The sequence below is a fragment of the Zonotrichia albicollis genome, chromosome 5, assembly GCF_047830755.1.
Source record: "Zonotrichia albicollis isolate bZonAlb1 chromosome 5, bZonAlb1.hap1, whole genome shotgun sequence".
Lineage (NCBI taxonomy): Eukaryota > Metazoa > Chordata > Aves > Passeriformes > Passerellidae > Zonotrichia > Zonotrichia albicollis.
The window spans coordinates 40209176-40229090 of record NC_133823.1 but is presented as its reverse complement, the minus strand read 5'-3'; the positions used below and the strand labels follow the sequence as shown (position 1 = coordinate 40229090).

At 38.5% G+C, this 19915-nt stretch overlaps 1 protein-coding gene across 4 annotated transcripts in view; it reads right to left on the bottom strand.

Annotated features, from left to right (window-relative positions):
* MTUS1 (microtubule associated scaffold protein 1) overlaps positions 1–19915 on the bottom strand; it is a 116776-nt gene that overhangs the window by 73032 nt on the left and 23829 nt on the right. For 3 of the 4 annotated variants that reach the window (XM_074541438.1, XM_074541437.1, XM_074541439.1), the window contains exons 2-3: positions 8386–10554; positions 6001–6196 (exon numbers count right to left, since the gene is read on the bottom strand). In XM_074541438.1, coding sequence (XP_074397539.1) covers positions 6001–6196; positions 8386–10371 — 2182 coding nt within the window. In that variant the 5' untranslated portion in view covers positions 10372–10554. Of the gene's footprint in view, positions 1–6000; positions 6197–8385; positions 10555–14664; positions 15645–19915 lie in introns of those variants that run through there. The other variant, XM_026791498.2, reaches the window with a different exon arrangement.

The following is a 19915-nucleotide window of genomic DNA, read 5'->3' as shown; positions in this document are numbered from 1 at the left end:
TGCCTGTAAAAAGTCTGGGAACATATGGGAAAAATTTATTTCCTGAACTATGGTCACTGATGGCACCTTAAGCAACACTGACAGCATGAAATGCCCCCTTTTGAAAGCCATATTGTCTGAATTACCCATAAACTCAAATATTTCCAACTCCTTCTCCCTCTTCTCTCCCATCCCCTCAAAACTCAGATAACCCCATCCAAATTATACAGAGATAAATAATCCAGTTTATTTGAAATCATTCACAGAAACAGATCCCATACTACGTCACAAACAAAAACCCTTTCATTTTTACTTGTTTTTCATGGTCAACTTGACTTCCAAAGCTAAATAGGAAGTATTTTATTCCAAAATACGTTTTTTTTTTGAAGAACCCTATGAAAGGCTTGCAAAAACACATACTGAACATATCCCACAGGAAGAATTCCTTGTTAATGAAAAGTAACAAAAGAAAATAGGTGTCCAAATTATGTTAAGGTTTTCTGATAGTGTATGTAGTCAAGGCCAAAAGCAAATTGACAAAGCTTCAATTCAGATTACATCATTTTATGGCTCCTTTCTGGCTTCAGATTGTGACTTGACCATTTTGTAGCTGAATGATCAACACCTGGGGCAGGAATTTAACAGTCAATACTTGGCACAAGTAAATATATTGCTCCAGGCAGCTTCCAGCAAACCATTCCTGTTGAGGATGTCCAGGAAGTAAGGGCGAAGTAGACTGGAAACATTACCAGGCGAGTCCAACTCAACTGACTGGAGAAACAGTGAACAGCAAGGCTCTCAGGCCCTCACAATTAACACTGTTTTCTGAACTCTCACAAACTCATCAACTGGACAAAAGTCCTTCTGGATACACAGCGTAATTCTTCCCCAGTTTAGAGAACTGGCCATGAGATACAGAATCACTATGCAGAGAAGATGTCTGGATTATGACAACCAAAGAAGGAGTATGACACAAGCTTTGTGTCATGTTTTAGCTTCCTCCTTCCTATACTTCTGAAGGGAAACATGCAAGTTTTAAGTTCACTTTTAACACAGGCTTTAATTAGTACAGATATATTAAAGAAAATGAGACTTAAACTCACTAATCTGGACTAAGAAAGACAATCATCCTGGGTAAGCTAGTTTATGAAGAACCTGCTTTTAGGATCCACAAAAGAAACTGACTGCTCTGTAAAAAAAAAAAAGCATAAAAATACTGGCTGAAATGAAAATTTAACCCTGGTGCATTCCAGACCCGTTTGTGAGAAAATATGTGAACATCTTTACAAGTGACTGTCTATTCTAGGATTTTGAGTAAAGTCATGACTGTGTCAATCCAGAGAACCTGGAAGTTATATTTCCTTCTAAATATTTTGTTTCCTCTTGGCAGCATGTCAATCAAGCTTTAAAGAGTCACGTGGTAGATAAAAGGAATGATACAAGCTGAAAAACTGTTTTCAGTAACTACATTTGGGTTGGCTCCTAGATCAGTGTCAGAACAAAGACTCAAGGACTGTGAGAATGCTTAGTGGAACTAAATTGTTTTGGTCCTGCTTCACTAGTATTGTGAAAGGCTGTACCAAGAAGTCCTGAATTATCAAGTTTATATATGTCTCCAGCTGTATGAAAACTGACTGAAACCATTTGGTTTGAATTTTCCATCTGAGAAGCCTTTCTTTGTGCAATAAAAAGCAATAACACTCACTAACAAACTGAGTCTTAATCTGTCACTGCCTGCTCGGTTTAACTATGGAAGCTTCTCTCAATCACACATTTAATGTATGATCAAGCCAAAATTCTGCTGCAGGAATTTAGTAATTATGAACTACAAAAAAAAAAAAAAATCAGTATTTCAAAGTATCGCTAATCCTGCATACTCATTTTCCATACCATTTGGGGAATTATTTTTCCCATGCTTCCAGTAGTCGCAGAACACAGGCAAAGTCCTTCAGTATGATCAACCTGTCATCAGGGAAAGGACTCACTTGTTCAAAAAATATCTTTAAGGAAACACAGAATTCACACTTTAAAGCTTCTCTGTATCCAAGCTTTCAGTAGTCTTGTTAAATGCTATGAAAATACCCTCAAGAGAAAAAGGGAGTGACCACTGCACTAGATTAATGGAAATTAGAAGTAAAGCACAGGGCTGGTATTACTGCTGAAGGAAATATCAGTGACTTACATCAGAGACAAAAGGGTACCCGAAATGTCCAAAAACCCCCACCAGACAGAGACATTTTTGTTACACAGATGATTTATGTGGTTCCCATTTATTTCTGCAAGTCTTTTAACAGTAAGCAGAGGAATAGTATTACTGATACTTTTAGATTCCCAGAGTTACAATTACATAGAAAGCATCTTGACAGAGCTAAGACATCCAAAAGAATGTGAAGTTTCTTAAAATGAGAAATAATGTAAACTAATAGTGTAATTTTAAGACAGAACTGAAGATGAAGTTATAGCATATCAGAAGTCTTACTTGCAGGTAAAGCTCCTCTCCTTTACACAATTTCAGGTAGCTTGTCCTAGTCCTAGCTAGTCCACAAAAGATGGTAAAAAAGGCACTGGTGGGCATATACATTTTTAGATTTACTGTAAATCTTTTAGTTTCCCATTTGGTGATGTTTAAATAATTTCCTGTGGCTCAAACTGTCACAGTGCTTTTGTTCAACTGCACAGGTGGTAATATACAGTTGCTGGGGGAGGTATGATAGCAGAAAATCATGGAGCGATGTTCCATGGGAACACCAAAGCTCCTTGGCTTCTCCAATCCCCTTCAACTCCTCCCTTCAGGTGAGGCAAAGACATGACTCTTCCCAAACCGTAACACCTCAACTATTATCAGGCTATTACTCCTCCACACTGGCTATGACACATCCAAATCAGAAGGCTCTGTGTATTTCATGGGAAGAGAAACAACAGTTGCTTTGATTTTGAAACTAGTTCAAAGTCCTCTACCAGGGCTCCAAAATTATATATCCCTTCCAGTAAAAATGGGTAAGTCAAAAATGCTATTCTGTGTTTTAAATTCTAATAAATGTTTTCATTGACAGAAAACAAACATAGCAAAAGACATACAGCCTGCCATCCAGTACTACAGAAACCTACACACCAGCCAATGGAAAAGTTATCTGTAGAGAATTCAGATTTTTGTCTTCAAGTGCATGTGTCATCCCCTCTTATGAAGAAAAGAGATAAACAGAAGCATCTAGCTTGCAGCAAATCTGGTCACAGTTGCAGAAATGGGGCTTCATCATTTCCCAAATCACTCTGGTACACTGGATCAAGGCGGGCTTGTCTTTTTGAGAACCTATTTCTAATTCAGCAAAAACTTCAAGTTCCAGCTAAAATACACCAATAGTGGTGAACAATGCTCAGCAACCATTTTGAAATAAATAAACGCAGTTATTTCTAGCCTAATATGCTCTGCAAATAACCTCACAGAAATCGAGTGTTTGGGATATGAGTTCTTCTCTCCTGCTGTTCAGGTGAGAATCAGGAAATTTCCTGAGAAGAAATTCTTTCTATTGGGTTAGTATGTTACCACTGAGTACTTAAGTTTTCCAAGTGGTAAAAAAAAATTACCAAAATCTTAAGTCCTGACAAGTTCTAAGGATCTTGTAACTGGTGTTTTATATATGGCATTTTTTTCTTTCATTTCTTGAACAGCCATTATATGAAGACAGCCCTCACAAGCTCTTGATTATTCTAGGAATAATACACACACTAGTACATTTTGGACAGATGCACCACTTCTGTCCCTCACCACACACGTGTGAGAGTTGACATAGAACTATACTATTACTTGTCTTGTTCAGAGTATTTAATGAATTCAACTACATAAACTTCTCTTGTTGCCCAATGATCCAAATACTATCAGTAACTGGATAAGAAATAGCTGCACATACTTTAGTACCTCAGGAAGAAACAAATTCATTAGGATTTGGACATTTTTAAAACTCAACTTGACAAACAACTGAACAACGTAGTCTGAATTCAGTAATGACCCAGTTACAGGCAGCAGGGGCTGGACTAGGCAACCTTCAGAAGTCCTTTCCTTTCTGGATTTAGCTGGTCTGTCTGTAGTCTGACAAAATCCTGACAGCAAACAACTGTACAGCTACTGAATGATTTATCTGGGGGCTGAAGTTTAATACCAAAGTGTTCAAATTACTCCACTGGAAAAAATGGTTATCCCCCTTCAGGAATGCTTTAGCCTAAAGAAGTAACTGGGTTTGGTTTACAAACTGCCACTCTGTCACAAAAAGTGTATGTATAGTTTTACTTCAAAAATGTTAAAAACAGAAGGGGTAAGCAGCAGTAAGTATGGTTTTACCTGAAAGGCGTGGTCACATAATACTGTGGGGGTTTAGCAGCAATTCTAAATAACTCCTACTTTGCCCCATATCCCACCCCATAATCCTATCCTATGATTTGCATCAGTACAAGGTTTGCAAGGAGCAAGGACACATTTTTAAAAACTCCCTTTGTAAGGGATGGGGAACTTAATCTGATACAGTTGAATGCATCAAACCCTACTTTGTAGCACAAAAACACTGCATAAGGAAGATGAAGGGTAATATCTGCTAGGACCAGTAAACCAGGAACATGGAACTGGAGAAAGGGCATGGAGAAAAAAAATTTCTTCTCATGTGCAGCATTAAAGTTCCAGTCTTACCAGATCATGCCACAAGTTTGAAATGTGCAAGTGCTACTTTTTGCTTTTAGTTTAAGCAGCCTTTTTCCAGTAGGAAAAATTTGGAAAATATTCTACTGACTACCATCATTTCAATGCACATCAATTGGCTAAGGAGTGACAGGTTTATTTAAAAAAAAATCTGGGGAGTAAATGTTTTTATTTTAAACAGCAAATTACTTCTGTTTCTTCTGAAAGTAATTTTCTTTTTCTGAAGAGAAGAAGTTAGTCCTATAACTCACCTATGCTTATATTTGTTTCTAGTGACAGTATCATAAATCCTATCTGGACTAATAACCTGAAGGAAAACTGTATATCTATATCCATCTCTCCTCTTCTAAGGCCATAATTACAGACAGGAAAGGTTTGGGCTGGTATTTAGAGGAGTGATGAGTTCTCCAAGAAACTGGCAGCCTACAGGCTGGTGCCTGCTTCACTGGGCAAATGCCCCACATGAGCAAGCCTCAAGTGGGAGAATAGTCTATACTCACTTTCTTTGAGGGACTCATCCCATAAAGGCATACATACATACACAGATTTTATCACACTTCACCACCTGTATATAATTAAGAGGACTTTTTTTTACTGTTTTATAATCTTAGATTGAGTGGGTTAAAAAATAAAAAAAAGAACAGGTTTTACTGGGTATAGCTGGGTGTGTACTCTCCAAATTACAGTGCATTGTAGTGTAGTCATTCATAGACAGGCTACCTTTGCAGCTAGTTAGATTGCCACACTTGGTTAAAAAAACCCAGCACATAATCTACCAGAGCACATCTGAATCCCTATAATACAGTTACAGAATGTAGTTTCTAGTCATGAGATTTGAGCAGCAGCCTACAGACTAGATGAGAGATTCATCCCTGCCCTTGCTACTAATCAGTCTGAGTTTAATTAGCAGCTCAAGCAGTAGTCTCACCTTCAATTATGTTCTCCCCTTTCTAGAAACTACAGAGTTGTGCTAAAATTAGGTTGAACAAAATATGTTATGTCCTGAAATAAGGACTCATTCCCATTGGGGTAGCATGCAGTTGCTTATCACAAGAGCATTGTACCTGAGCACTCTATTTTTCCCTCTTTCAAGTAATTTTAGTTGTAATTTCACAAAATCCTATTATAGAACCAAATATAAATAATATTTAATATTGATTTTCATAATAGCACACATCCTGTATTAGCAATTTACAATTTAGACAGCATTGTATTTAACACTGACATATAGCTCTGTACTACCCTAAAAGTTGTGTCAGAAAGTACCTTAAGTATGATACCTTAATTTTAAGAAACTAGTTAAGTGGTAATATTCCAGTGAAAAATTCTCTTACCAGAGTTCGATGACATAAGAGCTTCTTTGTGAGAAGGTGTTTTAATAGTGCTGATAGTTTTATTTTCACTTCCTTTCTTCAAGGTCGACACAGATGGCACCATTTTAACCCTGGGAGTTAATACACTTCGTAGTGTGATTTGATCTTTCTTTGGTATGTTTTTCCCTTGTGCTGTTCCATCTTTCACAGAAGGCATCTGTTTTAAGAAAAAAACAGAAAACAAAAAGCCAACAACAATTCAACCCACACACCACCACTGTGAGAAACTAAAGATCTCCCTCTGCAGCATCTGCAATGAAATATTGACCACCCAAGTAGGAAACATGCTTAGTCTTTACGCCACTGTCAACATCTGCAGTTCAGAACCTCAAGAACAATCTCCTGAATGGCCTTCAGCAATGCAAACCTATTCGTTTGAAGCTAATCACTAGTAATGACCAACACACTAAAAAGAGGTTACAGAGGTCATCAGAATTTCTTCCTCCCCAAACTCTAATTAAACCACTCAATTACATGACTACACCCACTCCCAAGACCTTAACCAATGAACTACACATGTTCACGGCCCTGAAAATTTAGTTGTCCTGTACTACCTGAAATGTCACAGTCCTTGTAATTAGCTTCCTGATCTAGGTCTTATGTCACAACAGCTTAAAATCCTTCACAATGAGGTGCCATAGACAAAACATAAGTGCAGGAGTAGATCCAGGACAGTATAAAATAACTGGTTTATATGTGTGAAACTGGTTTATATATGTTTCACACAGAATTCTTGCTCCAGTTTATACAACCTTTAGTTCACAGCCACTCCTGTCAAGCCTATAAAGACACACTTGACAGTTCAGCTCTTCATGTGCTTTTCTGTGACTCAAGCTGACTGCAGCAGTTCGGTCAGAGTACCAAATTTGTAATTTTCAATGACAATCTTCATGTTCATTTTCAGATGTTAATTTGTACTTTTCCACTTAAGAAGACCACTCTTAAATTTAATCCAGCTGATATGTCTACTGTGCATTTTATAGAAATTTCTCTATTGCTTCTCCAGGTACAAGCAGAACAATTAAAATCACAAAGTTTTCCTTTTTGGCAAGGGAATGAATTAAAAGCACTCTCTCCAACTCTTCATACCAAAAGTAAGGACTGACAATGAATGCAAACTCTTAAAGACTGTAGAATTAAAATAGACCATTCTTGCTTTCATGCTTACTTAGGTTTTCAAGTTAAATTATTAGCCAAATAATAGTACTTTTTACTTTCTTGTGCAATGTTTCAAAAATGTTCTAAGTAGCTTCTCCCATATACTGAGCTTCACTGAAATTTTTCTGGCAAATTAGTAAGGCCTGTCAAAAATTCAGACAACAGTTTTACCAGTAACAGCTGCTGCCTCCATTTCACTAATTTAATGTAAGCTATTGAATCCACAAGCCAGTAACAAGAGAGACTCCAAAAAGCACCAAGACTGTGTTCCTACTACACCTCCTGAAATCCTGGTCAACCCAATTCTGACGCTCTTCCCTTTTTTCCCCTTCTCCTTGTCTCTTAACCTTCTTCCCGTGCATTTGGAAGCAGCGTGTTTCTCCTGACAGGCAGCTGACTCATCCCAAAATATTTCCCAACCAACCAGCACATGCATACCTCCCGGCCAGGAAGTTTGCACCTTCCAGCTGGCTGACTGCCTAAAACCAGGTATATGCCCTCCGCATGAGAAATATTTACTGACTACTCCCAACTACTCTAATGAGTCCCAGCTCTACTTAAAACAAAAAAACTCCTAAATTATACAGAGGAGACAGTGAAATTAAGTTGTTAAAAATAAGATGTTTCACCAACTTATTGGTCTCTGGGTTTTGTGTGACTTATTGTTACTGTTCATATAAGCACAACATTTACACAACTAATTTTTAAAAGTCTACTTTAGTTCTAAAGCACGTTTTGAAAGAAAATTCCCAAAACAGCACTTTATCTCTAATGTCTATGTGAAGTTACAGCATCACTAGAATAATCTTGAAGAAATGTACATTAAAAGCTGTCTTTAGAAAACATCACCAAGTTATGCTAGGCAATTTTACAAGATTGACTAAACTAAGACTTGTTTGCTTTTATTAGATTTCTTACAAACCTTAAAAAAGGACTCTACTAAAAAAATTGTGTTACGGAACAAGATGAAGGTGGAGACACTACATTGCAGTTGAAGCCAACTGCAACTAATCTGTAAAACAATACTTCAGCGCCTTTACTAGGGAGAGACTTCATGTAGAAATCAACACTACATCTACATTTGCAGACATCAGACCTATTCCATAATTTTCACACTGTGCAATACTGAATTTCCTTTTCTGCAAATGTACAAAACACACAAGTAAGCATGAAAGCAAAAAAACTTACCAAAGGAACAGCATGCACTTCAAATGTTTCGTTTGCCTTATCTTTTACCAATGGGTCTTCCAGAAGCACTCCCATGTTGCTGCTTTGTTCTTCTTCACCTTTGGTCAGGTCGATGTTTTGAGAACAAGGTGTCATTAAGGAGTTTGAACTTTCCATTTTATCATTTAACATCTCTTTTGAGCTCTCTGTAGGTGCTGGAAGCGCAGCAGAAGCCAAGGAGCACACCGGATGGGTAGCACTCACTTTGTCAATGTCTTGCAGACTTAACTTTAATGCAGGTGTTTTTGAAACCTTATGAGAAGCATTTCTGGGATGTGCTGTGGCATGATCGACTTGGCTAGTGAAAAGGTGTTTGTTAACATGTAGCTTATGGGGCTTATTTACAGGCAATTCCACCTTAGCATCTTTAGCTGGATCTACTGTTTTTTTCAGCACTTTTATAGAGGAGGACAATTGCCTTGGGGAACCAGCCCTTGAAGGTGAGGAGACAGATGATAGTTGACGGGACTGGGGAGACTGCTTTAATGCTGCACTGTCTCTTGGCTGTGGCACAGATCTAGACACAACCTTTGGCTTAACATTTTTAAAATTAGGTTTGGGAAAACTAACTATCTCTGATTTCCTTGCTTTGGTTATTGTTGATGCAATAGGAGACCTGCCCGTTGATTTTCTTGCAGTTTGATCTGAACTAGCTTTAAGCCCAGGCCTGCTACGCCCTCCTACAAATGCTTCACTTTGTCTTAGTCTAGAAGACTTGTCTCCAAGTTCTTCCAAAGCTGAAACAGAAAAAGTCCTATTTTTTGATTGTTCTTTAGGAGTTGAAGTACATAGAGATGAATTGCTTTTATCAGCTGTTGGACTGAAGACTAAAAAAGTTGCTTCGCATTTCAGCTCAGGCATAACCGTCTTCTTTAATTTTGGAACAGTGCAAGATACAGAAGGAATGCTGTGCATATTCTGAAGAGCAGCATTTCCAGAGATACTTTGTTCTTTGGTTAGAGGTTCACTAGTTTTGTTTGATACTTGTTCTCCATCCATTTGATCTACTGGGAGAGGGTGCACACTATTTACAACAATATCCATGCATGTTTCAGCACTGGAATTCCCAGTTTTTTCATGGAAAGGAGAAATCTGCAAGGATTTCACTTGGTCATCCTCATTAATATTAATGCATGATGATAATGCATCTAGCTTATAAGGATCTATACATCCAGCAGGTAGTTCTACAGCCTGTGCTTCTGTTTCCTGTGATTCATTATCATTTTTTATAGAGTTTTTTTGATAGTCCTCAAGACCTGCAGAGGTGAAGTTAGATGTTCTTTCTGAGCTGGTTCTATCAAATTTCTCTGACATAGATACTTCAGAAGAGACCAATGTTTCCCCCAGATGCATGTCATCTTTTTGATCAGTTCTCAGATTTTCACCTGTAACATTAGTAACATCCAATGTGCTCAGCTGGCAGCATGCCCTGTCATTTTCCAGGGACTGCATGTTCTCCTCTGAAGCAGGAAGAGTTAGTACAGACTTAGAGTCAGTCTGACTGTAAGGCACTGAGTGTTTGATGCTCTGATTTTGCATTTTTGCCATAGCAAAATCACCTTTCACTAAGCTTGTCGTTGCTTCCAAGCCACAGTTCAAAGAACACATACAAGTCTGCTCAGTCCCAGAAGACTTGTGTGCAGCATCTGTATCTCCTGATGGAGCTCCTGTGCAGCTGTATTTACCAGGTGTGTTCTGCAGATCAAGTACTTCAATACACTGCTGTTTTAAAAGACTTCTGAAGTCACTCTTATTTTCAAAAATGGTATCACCCTCACGCTCAGCCCCTATATTTTGGGCAGTTGAATTACCACGTATCTTGGTGGCACAATTCTCTGAGGAAGGTGTACCTCTGTCACATGCATAGCTATTTCCATTTTCATCCCTTATAAGTAAGGAAGACTTCAACCCATTCTTTGCTTTGTCATCGGACTTCCCAACATTCATTTTGAAAGATAAATTTTAAACCCTTTTCATTTTAGAATTCTTTAAAATCTCAGAGAATGCAGATTCTTCTGAACTTTGCAGGAAATAAAACCAACTTCTTTTCCCTGGAATGTGTCAATTGTCCTGAAAGATATTTAAAAAGCAGTTCTTTGTTTTCATGTTTCCCAAGAAGATTCAAATGTTCTGGAATTAAAAAGAAATTTTTTAAAGTTAGCCAAACCAGGATTTTAAGACAGTAAGCATTCCCAAGTTCCTAGTCTTCAGACATCAGAGCAGCAACATAGAAACAACATTCAGAATCCCAGCAAAGAAAAACTTCACTCTTCACCCCTTGATGCAGAGCACCTAGAGACTGTGCTCTGCACTGAAGGCCTTTTTCCTGCCCTTCAAGGCAGGAATGCACAGCAGAGGCAGCTGAAGATTTTGGAGAAGTTACTTAAGACATTTGAGTTGAAACAGAGAGGAGAGGGAGGTTTGTGATCAGCTCTGGGGCTCCAGCAGTACACTGCCAACTGCAGACCCACGTGGGACCCCTTCAGAGTCACTGGAAAGCAATTCCATACCAGTTAACTGCCTCCATCTTCTATGAAGATGAGCCAAGATTAGCCAAATGACAAAACAATTCCAATGTCCTCTCCAGCAGAGGAGAGCCATATACCCTCACCCAAAACCCAATGGAAAGGTAAAGGGGTGGGACTGACATGGACAGATGATGGAGAACAACTGACCACACAGGGAGTGGAGATTCACAAACAAAAAACAGCACAGAGCCCTTGCAACATACAGTGACAAGCTCCTAACAAGCACTAAGACTGCACCTAAGTACCAAAACCACAAAGATGTGAATGAGAGAGAAGATCAAACTGTCCAAAGCAGCTGGATGACGTCTGTAGCACTCCATATGAAAGGCTCCTAGTACCAGAAATGAGACCAGAGGCAGGAAAAACCTCAGATTCATAACATATGGTTGCAGTGGGTGGGGTATCTGCCAGAAGGAGGCTTTCAGAGCAATTAAAACCTGAATGGGCGGGAAGAAGTTCAATGGATCTGAGAAGGCAGTCTGGCTGAAGATGCACTCATGGACAAAGCTTCCCAACTGAAGAAAATGAACACTTTGAACACCTTCACCTGTGTGGAACGACAGACTATACTCTCCAACCAAAGAGCAGGAAGGAGGACACTCGTCATCAAAAACAATGAGCAAACAGGTCTCTGGTGTTTAAACAAAAATGCAGACTGATATCAGAGTGTGATGTCCTCAAACAAGGACACTGATCTAATGACATACTTGAAATTTGGTGCAGCAGTACATGTACATCAGGATTAAGTATGGACGGTGGGCAGAATAACTCATAATTCACATAAGAATTATATTAAAGTCCAAAATTATTTCACTGTTTCAACTATGGTGACAATGCTGGATGCAATACAAGATGGTTGCAACAAAATCAGAAAATATTGTAATAATACTGATAATACTAATATTAGACTTCTGGTATAGCAATGTTGATTAGGAACATTGAAGAATAATTCTGTAATCATATTTTCATAGAGGAATCAAAGACTTCTTTGGGAAACAAGTTTGTTCTGAGAAGCAACTCTTGATTTGTTCTCTAACAAGTAAGTTTGAATCCTCACAGAAACCATATAAGCCATTCTGGAAACCACAGCAGGGGAAAGAAAACAAACTCTCATGCACAAATACTTTGGAAAGTGTAAAATGAAGCCAGCACATTAAGTAGGGAAAGGCAAGTGATTTCTTGCATTATTCAAAATGCAAGAATTTTTTTTTTTAATTCTTGCAAAAAAATTTTTTTTTAAACTTTCTTTGTTCAGCTGGAAACACAGCTTGAGTGACTACATTCAAAATAAAGCCTTTATCACACTAAGGAGAAGTATAAAGTTGCAGGGCCCATAAATAGTTTTGAGAACAAAACAGCAACATCCAAAGTAAGACTACTACAGAACTTCAAGAATTTGTCTGCTCACTATGAACCAAACACAGAGTGAATTCTGGTCAATAATCCATTTTCTTTACCTGGCACTTTGAACATCTGACTCAGATTGAAGGTAAAAAGACCATGAAACATGGGGGGGGAAAAAGCTACTGAGATCAGACAGCACACCTTCCTCTGCCCCCCCTCCCATCCCCAAGATGAAAAGACTTGTCTAGTTAAAACATCTCCTGCTTCTAGGCTGATCTAGATCTTTTGCTTACTGACTATTATACAATCCCTAAAGAAACAAACAACTGTAGTACCCTCACTTTCACCTTTAATTAGGAAACTTAAGGCAGATTGAAGAGTTCTTAAAAAAGTCTTCCCTGAAGGCAGGGCAAGAATCTGTTCTGAATAATTTTCCATTAGTTTAAGTCAATCACAGAATCAACTGCTGAAAAAATATTTGCAAACTTTGCTTTCACTGTTGTTTTGACACATTGAAACTTGTTTCTGCTTGTCTCGATACTAGCCCTTAACTCAGCTTGCTCACCTAGTCATGCAACAAAAGTTAAGATTTCATTTTGTTTCAGCAGTAGCTCAGATCAAACCAGAAGTCTCACCTCTTTCAAGAGTTTTTATTCTGAAGAAAACAGACAATTTCAAGACTTAGCAAGAATAAAATCCCAAGAATTTAAAGAATGTTGCATTACTTTACAGTATATGTAGCTAATAATGCCAAAATTTGAAACAACACAAGTAGCTGAGTAAAGCTTGATTCAACTGATACTGAATAAACTCAAAAAAAATAAAAGCAGATTTGATACTGAGTAGAGAAATGAGGAAGCACAATAAAGTTGCACATACCAAGGTGGACATATACACACATGGGTCTGTTACTCAGTGCTCTGGACTTTCACATAGCCAGAGCACCTGTAGAAATCAATTACTAATTCAACTATTTTTAAAGCAAGCCTTCACTATATTAATCAATGCTTTCATGAACAAGTAGACCGGCTTCACATTCACATTTAGAGTCCTGAAAGCATCCTGCATAAAAAGAGAGGCATTCGTAAGGATCAGCTATGGTATTTAAAAATCTGATGAACATTACTCCTTAAAGAATTGACATTCTGTAACTTTCACATAACAAAGAAATTCATTAGTTTTAGATTTGCCATATAAGGCTGAATGAAAAATTACACTCAGCCCAGCATCTCCTCCATGGGGGGGAGTCAGTAGCAGAAACACAGACATAACAAGTTGCCCTTGCTGAGAACACACTGTTCCTGGCAACTAGTCACTGGAGGAATTCTCTAAACTAAATAATAATAAATTTGCTTTGACTTGGTCTTACATCAAGCATCATGAATGCCTGGCCTCCACAACACGCTCCAGTGCAGTGCAAAACAGTTCAGTCTGGTTTTGCCTTCAGTAAAGCTCAGCTTACCAAACTTCAGTTCTGTACCTCCCGTGCTTACATGCAGCAGAAAAAGTCTTCAGTACCTGAGCTCTAAGTTTTCCCATTCCTCTACTGAAATAAGAGCTTGGGGTAACAGCAGGACCACTTGGAAAACAAAACCAAAAAACCCAAACCAAAACAAAACCAAAATCAAAAAAAAAAAAAAAAAAAAAAACCCAAAAAAAAAAAAAAAAACAAAAGAAGCTTGGCAAGTAGGCTCTCCTAAAAAGAGGAGGGATTGGCTGCCAACTGCCCCAGATCCAGGAGAAATACACTAAATACACTACAATATACAGAACTGGGCTCAGAGCAAGATCTTGTCACTTCTACTAACCAACAAGAGGCGTCCAGGGGTGTGCTGTTAAAGGGCAGGGGCATAGTCACTTGTTCAGGGTGAGGTAAACAGGAATCAAAACCAGATAATTACAATATATAATTCAACTCACAGGTTGACAAATTACTACAAGAACTCAAGTTAGTTTGTGTTAGTGTCACAATGCAGACGTTAATAATTTTTCACTTTTCCTGGTACTCCATCTGGAACTTGATTCTTTCAAGCAAATCACCACAGAGCATTTACTCAAACCCATCAGCTGTTTGTGAAGCCTGCATGAAGGGGGGAAATGGGGTGGGGAATGAATCTGAAAGGAGAGGACATGCCTAGACATGCAGGGAGGCTGTCCAGAGTGCTCTAATTAACTGAACATGCTTTGATACCAGGCAAAATGCAGCATCAGCATTACCTCACAAAACCGTATTATATGGTCATGACTACCTGAAATTAAAAACCATACAAAGCATTGCATATGTTAATGCATTACACTACAACCAGCTTACTTGCCCATGTCCTGGAACACAACACAAAAACACAAGTATGACTTTTTCAGCACATACCCCTGAAGGCAGAGATGGCATCACCCACAGCAACCAGGCATCCCTCCCAACGTGCTGTTCAGTGTTGCTTGAATATGCCCCATAAGAAAGCACTAGGAAAACACAAAATGGTTCAGGCAATGTTGCATTTACACAGAATTGCAGATTTCAGAGCTCTCTCTGCTGCCTCAGTAATGTCACATTCTAATGTAAACTAGCCTATTGCCAAGCTAATTCAAACTATTCTAGAGAGGATTAAGTTAAGCTCCTATAACAACTTCACACAAACATTTATAACATTACAAGTACAATCTACTCCTAAAAGTGGATTACATTAAGTTCTCATATACTCATGGCATTGCTTGCTTCAGAATACACAGTATTGTCAGTGAGTTTACTGAGAAGATGTTTATAAAAGAACAAAAAACCCCAACAAACTATCAAACCAAAGACAAACCCACCCCACAGGGTAGCTAATCAATATCTGTACATTTCAGTAAACAACATTTTAGAAGTCAGAAACCATGTTAGACACTTGATACAGTAAGTAGAAATAATGCACAAGCTATGTTTGCAAGCAATCATGCAGGCATTTTTGATTGAAGGAGTTCTATCACTTCCAAAGGCATAAACCATCAGGTTTGGCCTTCTACTGGGCTATTTGCTAGTCTGTTTAAAGAGTGAAGCAGCAGCATAATACAAAAGTTACAGTAATCAAGGAGCATTAATTTTAATCAGTTACATCTTGGCTCTAAGATATGGAAGAAGTAAAGTAGAAAAGCAGTTCCACTTTGCTAAGATGAAAAGTCCTTATCTATTTAATTACTTATAAACTCTGGCCATCCTTGTTGTCCTGGTTTTTAGAATATTGTACTGTTCTCTCCACCTTCAATTTCAGACTATTTGTAAGCACATAACACAGAGATACTTCAACAGATTTATACAGTGTCTTGATAACACCGTTCTTCCTTTAATAATTGACAATTTTTGAATTTTATTGTTAGGTAAGTTTTAGGAGATCTCTGTATTCAGTAGTGGAACACTAGTCCAGTAATTTTTTTAAAAGAATAAAGCTCATCTTTTACTTAGATAACCAAGATACTTAGTAACATTGTCTAGAAACGTCATCCAGTATTCTAGTGATCTGGAGTACATGCAACCTCCTAGACCAGAGTACTCTGCAAATGCAAATGTCTTTTCCCCTACTCAGTTTTACAGCAACTGCCGGGATGAAACTCACCTAAATTAGAGCTAAGCAAACACCAGCTACTAACACACTGCAAGAAAGGAAGTGTACTTTATTGTCTGAGATTAAGTGCATGATCAAACAAAACCAAAGGTACCTATCTCAATGTGGAAGAGCAATAAGTCCCTCACTTGAACAGTCCAGCACACTCTCATAAGTAAATCAGACTCATTTACAGCTTCATTAAGCAGCATTCATTGCTACAAGTGTCAGACTACTCACAAGGTTTTCAACATGGTCAGTTATACACTTATAAATTGTTTATCTATCCATTGCCACCATGAACAAAGCCTGTGCATGGTTTTCCATGAGATCAATGTCTGTTCCTCTTTAGGAACTTGCAAGAATGCCATTAGGTTCTTTTTAATAGTAAATTAGACATTGCCTTTTCAGAAAGAGACTTTGGGGTTTGGTGGTTTTTTTTGCTATTTTATCACAACTAAAATATTTAGCAAGAGCATATGTTATTATACAAGGAGGGATAAGCTTTCAGGTCAAAATGAAAATAAGGAGCTGGAACTTGAAAAAAACAAACAGTACATTTATTATGGCACTTCCTTGCAAGGTGAAGGTTCAGGTACTTCTTTTTGAAAGATTTAAATAGGTAAACACAAACAAGACTGAGACTGTTAGAGGTCAGTGTTCAACAATCCTCATCAGTCTTCAAGCTATTTGACTAGATAAGGATTACAAATCAGATCACCTTCTCTGTTTCCTGGAATTCTGCTAAACTGGTTTTGTCCACTGCTACCATTTAAAGGGTACATTCATACATTTTGATATTTTGAAGCTATGAAACAGTGAGCCAGGATTATTCACAGAAATTTCCCCTCTGATTGAAATATTAATCCTTACTGATGTAAATACTATCAGTATAGGAAGAAAGTCAGTAATGTGTTATGAAGAACAAAAATACTTTGTCAACTCCTGCTTGGTCTGCTATCTGCTCACAGACCAAATAAGGTTTGTGCTCTTCAAGAGTGCTCTCAAGTTTCAAGCTAGTCTTCAGACATTCAGCAATTTTCCTGACACCTCTCATCATACATTCTTGATCATAATTTCCCATTCTCTGACAAAATTCCATCCACCAGCACCCTTGCTGCCTATTTTCCTTTAAATCAACTTCAAACAGAAGCTGTTCCAAACTAGCAGTTCATTCCTTCCACCACTTCCACCAGCCTATCCTGCATTGTTTCTCTTCTTTTACAGACCTGTCAATCCTCTTAAGCTGCCCCATGTTCTTCTGTTCTCATCCTAGCTAAGTCAAACCTAGTAGAGAAGCAGGTACATAGGGAAGCAGTAAGTCATAACACCTTGGATTCTTAAGACAAATGGCAAAGTGTTTTTGCTGCTGGCTTTATGGTGGTTTGGTTTTGGCTGGTTTTTTTCTTTGTTTGCATGTGATTTTTAACATTTGGGTTTTAAATATCCTGATTATTTAATAATATTTAAGTGAAGACTGCTGTTAATCTCTTGTCTGACAAGTACAAAGCTTTCAGAAAAGCAGAAATACTCTGCAGAAGCAGCACAACATTGCAAGAGTAGTGGCTAAAACGCCAGTTGTAACCTTTGGAGGAAGAAAAAAAAGGTGGTTGTTGTTTTCTAAAAATGAGCCACAACTTGGCAGGTGAGAGTGGAAATAGCTTTAACCATTACCACAATGCGCCAGGCAGCATACACGGAGAGTTCCTAAGGTTATGTGCTAACTTGAAGCTTTTCATGCCCCAAACTTTTTACAAAGCATCAGTGCCCACAGCCCTCGTGTGAGTGCTCCAACTTGGAGCTAACATCAGCAGCACTCTCTATGTGGACTCTATCAATGGAATCAGACTGTTAAAGACACAGGAAGATTCAGCTGCTCCCATGCATTGCATGTCCTTCAGATCTTCACCTACAACTGAGAAGCCTTTCAGCATTTGGCTATATTTAACAGAGACATATGATATGAACTAGTTTACAGAGCATTTGGAGTACTCTCAACCTGCAGTGAAGACAGTAAGTACAGCAGGATTATTTAGTTCTGGTGGCGTATCCTGTGCAATGCATCTATAACATGATTAATTTCTATGAAAAAGCAGACCAAAATGATAACTAATGACTGAAAGAGTAGCACCTTTGCCATGATACTGCTTTGCAGTAGAATCAATATACTTAGGATTTCTCACATTAACCAAGTCAGAAATTTAACCAGCTTGCTGTTTTTGCAAAGTTGTTTGCTGTGCAGAAGTGGTCATTTTCTCAGTAAAGACTACAGCCAGCCAAGAACAGTTTCCACTGACACATCAAGAAGTTCTACGACTGAGTTAGGACTGCACTTTTGCTCAGCATCATCATCACAGCAGAATTTAATTCTGAAGATGCTGCATTTGCCAATTAAAAAACTGGTTTTAGACTTAAACTATGTAGGCTATTGATTCTATATTGTGGAAAAAAAATTAACAGAACTGCAATTAACTGGTTACAGGAAATAATATTTTGGTAGCCAAATAGGAAGCAGCATCAACCCAATGACTAAAAGTCCTAAAGGCATAATGTTTTTTGAGAATTTTCAGTAAGTACTGCTGGAGAGTGGTTTAAATACCAACAGTTTTCCCAATATTTCACCTTCAGTGTTGCAGAACTGGGATCTGGAGCAAGGAGGCAATTCACAACCATTGTTTCAAATGTAGTAGTCTCAGGCAAAAATAACCCAAATAAAACACATTTGGTTTACATTCAAAAGAAAATCTTGTTATTTTTCCTTCAAAGGAAACTGTTTCTTACTGTGAGATCGGTCCTGATACAAGCAAGAGTTGTATACCTTCTACATTTTTTGGTTGTTTTCCTTTGGACCCAGGAGATGAAAGTCCCCCAAATCCAAGAGGGACCAGCTCTGCAAAAGCTACACACAGCACTGCACCTCTGAAACAGACAAATGGCAAAAAATATGCTGTGGCAGTTTTGCAGAGCTGGTTAAAAAAAAAAAAAAAGGCAACAGCTTGATTTATGCAATGCTGTTGGGTAGCAGGCTGCAGTCAATGCTCTCTGGAAAGCACGAGCTCACCGTGCTGCTTCACACAGCTGATGACAGGCTGCTCACAGCTCCACCAGGGCTGAAATTCCACATGGACCTGGAGGGTGAAGCACTGGAGAGAAGGGCAAGCTGGGCACATGTTGCTTGAAAGGCTGCCAGGGCAGGGTTACCCAAGGGACGCCCTGAGAAGGATGCAGACATGCAGGCTCGCTGGTTGTGCCCTGCAGTTTCTCCTTGGCTCTTGGGATAGGGCTCCATTTGAGCTCAGAGCAGCAACACTCCCAGAGAGGGAGTGCATCTGCAGGGCAACAGCAGGACTCAGAGCTTCTGTACAGAAATCATCCTGTCACGCCATCTGAGACCCCACACGAATGCTGTACATTAGCAAATAATTACAAATTTCTTTCTTGAAACTCAAGTGGTACAAATTAGTTTTAAAATATTTTTCCTTTAATCAATTTGCTTGAAGTCAAGCATAAAATCCAAATGCTGCTTGTTATAGACTACATATTGTTTTACACTACAGCCAAGCCTCTTCCAAAACTTTCTTCAGAGCGCTGGATATTATAACTTCAAATGTAAACTCCTCAAAAACTCCCCATTCAACTAATAGCTGACTTGACAACATCCTACAAGAGTAAACTGTATATACATCATCACATCATTGCAGATATCCTGGAACTACAGTTATATGGGAACATTAGCTTTGATTTCAACTCAAAACTGACTAAAGTAAATGCCACAGGCACTGACAGAAGTGTTACACACCCAGTGCCACATCCATACTTGATATTCCCCAGTGAGTTTCAGCTTCTGTCCAAACTTCCATTAGATGAGAGATATGCACAGCTAGAGGACATTGCATGCTCTGGCACTGTCTCTGTGCTAACAAGTGAAAAAGCAACCCTCTGATTTTACAATAAATTAGATCATAACCCTTGAATAACTGACAAACTAATTGAGTCTCATGATTAACAAGCAAGAACTGCCTCTCTCTTGCTCTGGCTGGTTTT